At 45.3% G+C, this 4,761-nt stretch overlaps 1 protein-coding gene across 2 annotated transcripts in view; it reads left to right on the forward strand.

Moving 5' to 3' along the window:
* Dock1 (dedicator of cytokinesis 1) overlaps positions 1 to 4,761 on the forward strand; it is a 488,224-nt gene that overhangs the window by 58,416 nt on the left and 425,047 nt on the right. For both annotated transcript variants that reach the window (XM_055608813.1, XM_055608814.1), the window contains exons 3-4: positions 1,168 to 1,208; positions 4,440 to 4,495. In XM_055608813.1, coding sequence (XP_055464788.1) covers positions 1,168 to 1,208; positions 4,440 to 4,495 — 97 coding nt within the window. The remainder of the gene's footprint in view (positions 1 to 1,167; positions 1,209 to 4,439; positions 4,496 to 4,761) is intronic.

Genomic DNA, 4,761 nt, shown 5'->3' on the forward strand with positions numbered 1-4,761 from the left:
CTTCCTTCCTTCCTTCCTTCCTTCCTTCCTTCCTTCCTTCCTTCCTTTCTCTTTCTTTCTTTTTCCCTTTCTTTCTCTCTTTCTTTCTCTGTTTCTTTCTTTTCCCCTTTCTTTCTCTCTTTTTCTCTCTCTCCTTCCTTTTTTCCTTCCTTCCCTCCTTCTCTCCCTCTCTCCCTCCCTCCCTCCCTCCATCCCTTCTTTCCTTCTTTCCTTCCTTTCTTCCTTTCTTTCTTTTTCATAGCTTGCTTTTATGGATCTCATTAGTTTCCAGGGTCTAATACATAGGAGTAGATAAAATCCCATGTTGTTGACTCTCTCAGAATTCACCCAGCTCACCTCCAAATGCTACCTGATGCTCTGCAGGGTCTTTTTGTACCTGTGAGATAGAGTTATGGGAGGTCTTTGAGCTAGCTGGTGAGTTCCTTTCTGGAAGTAAAGTGACCAGGACCAATTGTGAACTCTTTGTAAGAAAATATCTATCTGATTTCTTGACTCGATGGGATTGTGGGGACATGGGTTCATCGTCATGGTCCTCTTGGAATCTTTAGGGATGAGTTTCTGCAGTTAGCCTTGGTGGGAGGTAACACTGATAGTGGCTGGTCTGCTGTGAAGGGCTTATCCATTCAGCCCTTGATGTGAATAAGCAGCTCTCCTTCCTTGGCCCTCTTTCCTTCTCTTGCAACATGGAAGGGATACAAAAGTTGGAGCCAGGCCAACCCCTAAGGGCCAGGGCTCTGTGAGTGCTTGGTGTCCTTGCCACAGAAGTACTTTGTGAGACTATGGCTGCCTCAAGGCAGAGGCTTGCAGAGGGAGGAAGTGGCTGTCAATAGGTTTTCTGTTGGACAGCCTTTGATGATCTGAGACTCTGGAAGTTGCCCTTGGAGAGATCTTGAGCCAGATCAGCAGAGGGAGGGAAGGGAAAGGAACCTCCTGGAAACAAGGCCTCTTGTAGGGCTTAACTTCAGGTTGTTAATGGGGGACTGATGGGCAGGCAGAGATGAAATGCAGAGGTCCACATATGCAGGGAGTGAGCCGTGCTCTGTGGGACTTCTCTAAGGCATTAGGATGGTTGTCCTTCCCCAGCATCTTCCGCATATCTTGAGGTTTTGCTTGGACTGTGCTGTGTCTCCTGTACTAACCAACCATTCCAACTCTGTGTTTGTTCAGGGTGGTACAGAGGCTACACTTTAAGGAAAAAGTCTAAGAAGGTAAGTCTTTTCCATTAAACATATTTCTTCATAAATCAGACCGGGAGAGGAAATCAATTCTATCTTATTTGCATCGAAGAATGTTACTTATATTTCTCTTTCTTGAGTTTTAACAAATACATGTGCTGAGATTAAATACAAAAACAACAACAACAACAACAAAAAACCGACCTTGAGTTGGCTTCTTCTGGATAATGAATGTCTGCAGAAATCACAGTTTCCAGCAGGGAATGGTGGTGCATGTCTAGCTCCTCAGTAGTAGGCTAGTCTAGTCTAACGCAATGAGAGCCTGCCCCACAAAAGACATTTTAGCTAGTTGCTTAGTTGCAGGAGTGAACCGTTAAGCTGCGATGTGGTACCACTGTGTGTGGCTGTGAACTGAGTGTAATGACTTCAGAGAAGTAAAATGCTGCAAACAGTTTTTATCCTTTATAAATTAACAACTTTGCTTTGCAAAGCTCACACATGGCCATTTCCCATTTGCCTTATGGCAGTTTTCAGACTGGCTTAGTCAAGTTGTAAAAAAAAAAAAAAAAAATCCGATTTTCTAGGGTGATTTGTGTGTGTGATTCTATGAATATCTGAAACAAAAACATGTTATTACTCCTCCGATATTGTGGAGGGCACTCCCATCCACAAGGGTGTGCGGCTTTGACATTCTTAGCTTCCAAAACCTAATTATGGTTTTTCTCTCTTACTCTGTAACGCTACAGTATTGCAGTAATGCCCATGCTAAGCCATGGTTAGGCTGTCTGTTTAACTTGGACATTTTAATATCTGATTGTGTTTGACAGGTGGTTCATTTTGCTTCTCAGAAATGGCCTCTCATTTACTGCTATATCCAACTGGACTCTCTGTTGTGATCTCCAGTCTGTAATGGAGCTTTGGAAGCCCAGTGGTTTCTGTGCCAGGGTCTCCCTGCTCTATAATAGAGCTTTGGAAGCCCAGTGCCAGACCTCCCTACTCTGCAAACTCGGAGGCCTGGGCTGGCCTTTGCCAGCTGAGCTGGAGCTCCATGAAGCTGTGAAGCTGCCCATCGCTTTATGGATATTACTCGAGAAAGGTCCAGGTTGGGGGAGCCACAGTTGGAGATTTCAGGAGGCAAGAGCTTAGCAGTATTATAGTTTCTCAGTGGTAAAGTGCTTGCCCCCCCAGGATCTGAGTCCTATCCCTAGTAACAATGTTAAAACCCTTCAAATCTGGGTAGTGGCACGTGCTTGTAATTGTAACGCTGGGAAGGTAGAGACAGGAAGTTATCTGGAGCTCACTGGCCAGCCAGACTCGACTAATTGATCAGTAGAGACTTTGTCTCAAAAAACAAAGGCGGGCAGCTCCTGAGGAGCAGCACCAGAAGTTGGCCTGCTCATGACAGTCACTCATCCTCACAGACTCCCCCTCCCTACGGCCTTATTACATAGAACAAAGCTGCTGTGAGGAACACGTACCTGGAAGGCTGCTCAGTTTCCTTGATGCGTATTCCTTATTTGCTATCCCCATCTCCATCTTGGGCTTTCTCCCATTCTTCAAGACTGGTGGTTCTCAACCTTCCTAATGCCATGACCCTTTACTACAGTTCCTCATGTTTTGGTGACCTCGCCCTGCCAACCATTACATTATTTTCATTGCTACTTTATAAGTGTAATTTTGCTACTGCTTTGGGTAGTATGATAGATATCTGATATGCAGGATATCTGATCTCAAAGGGGTCATGACCCATAGGTTGAGAACCACTTTTCTAGGCTTTGGCTCTTCAGGATATTCTGCCTGGCCTCAGGATACCCAGGCCTTCCACCTACAAAAGGGTGTGGTTATTTACCACCTGAGATCCCCATTGGCAGATGAGGAAATCAAAGCCTCGCAGAGGCTGTAGTTTGGTTGTGGTCCTGCACTATCTGTCTAGATATTCACAGACGTGTATTTGGGCTGGCCAGTGGCTCATTTCAAACCTCCAGGCATCTTCTATGTCATCCAGCTGTAATTCCTCCGTGGCTTCATGATATTGAGTACTAAAGCACAAAGATTTCTGTCTGTGGACTTGGCAGGGTTAGAGTCTCTTGTGTGTTTTCTTACCCCCTTCCAAACCCACACACTGCAGAGAAAATACACATTCTATGTGCACCTGCTGGCTTCTCCGGGCTATGAAAGTGTCTTGGCACCTGGGTCCTGGATTAAACAACCTGGACCTATTGGTTGCTCAGCCTGTATTTCCCGCTTGCCCCTTCCCTAGGTGTAATAGTATTTCTTTGTGTGAAATCTGTTCACTTTGCTGGTGGATAGGACAGGCAGAGATCAGCAGTACCTCCTGGCCATGTTTAGCCCTCTCTTGAGCCCCACTCCCTTCCAAGCATTATTGGCCATTTGCTTCCTGGATGTGACATCTTGGCAGTTGTCTTTAATCAGAAACTTTTCTCACAATAGGTTACCTTGAAGCGTTAGGGTACTAACTCAATTTCTGCTAGGTTCACCAGTAGTCTCCAGCTTGTGCTGCCTAAGCCTCAGGGAGTCTCTGGTTTGTGCTGCCCTAGATCCCATGAAACAGCTCTTAATAAACTCCCTCTGGCACTTCACAAACAATGTCTGATGCTGGATTTTTTTTCTCAAGAGACCGGCTCCTTTAAGCAGGGCTCTGCTGGGCCACATATTTATACATGCACATGTGTTTGCACTGCACATGAAGTATAAAAGTGTAGAAACAGAAGCTCATATGTGTCCTCAGCACCTCCGCAGATTTTTTTTTTTTTTTTTGCAGGGGGGGCCATTGTCCACTTGGTATGGAGCCTGATGAGGAAGGCCCCAGGGCTGTCCTTCACTGATCAGTGGACAAGTGACAGTGGTTTGAACCAGCTTCTGATAGCTGTCTTGTCAGTTTGTAAGCGACATCTGTCAAGAGCCCATCATCAGAATTAGTTTCTGGCGTCAGACTAGTGGGTGTGCCAGTGTCAAGGTCAGCAGTGGAGAGGAGGGGCGCCCTATGGAGGAAGATTTTCCTGGGCCTTTGTGAGGTTGTCACTTTGCAAACACGTTGTGTCTGTTTTCTGCTAAGACATCTGCACAGTCTGAAATACAAGCTGATTGGGATATTCTCTTTTGTGCCTCGTGTTGTATGTGATGCTTACACTTGCAAAATTAGTGGTGATACAACCCCTTATACCCTCACTTTTGGGGGCTATTGTTTGATTTGCAATCAGTATTCACACTGGTAATAAAAACTCTTTTTTCTCTTCCTCAAAGGGTATATTTCCTGCTTCATATATTCATCTTAAAGAGGCCATTGTTGAAGGAAAAGGGTGAGTCTTTTCTTGATATTTAAGTGAAGAATTGAATGATTACATGTGTCATTACTGGGCAGGATGCGGGTTAAGGTAGTAACAGTGGGGCTGCAGAGTTGGATCATTGGTTAAGAGAATACTATTTTTGCAGAGGACTTGAGTTGGCTTCCAGTAGCATGTATGGTGGCTCACAATTACCTGTAACTCCAGAAAGGGCCCTTGGACTCAAGTATACACACACACACACACACACACACACACACACACACACACACACACACACA

Source organism: Psammomys obesus, unplaced genomic scaffold, assembly GCF_907164565.1.
Source record: "Psammomys obesus unplaced genomic scaffold, mPsaObe1.curated_primary_1811, whole genome shotgun sequence".
NCBI classification, from domain to species: domain Eukaryota; kingdom Metazoa; phylum Chordata; class Mammalia; order Rodentia; family Muridae; genus Psammomys; species Psammomys obesus.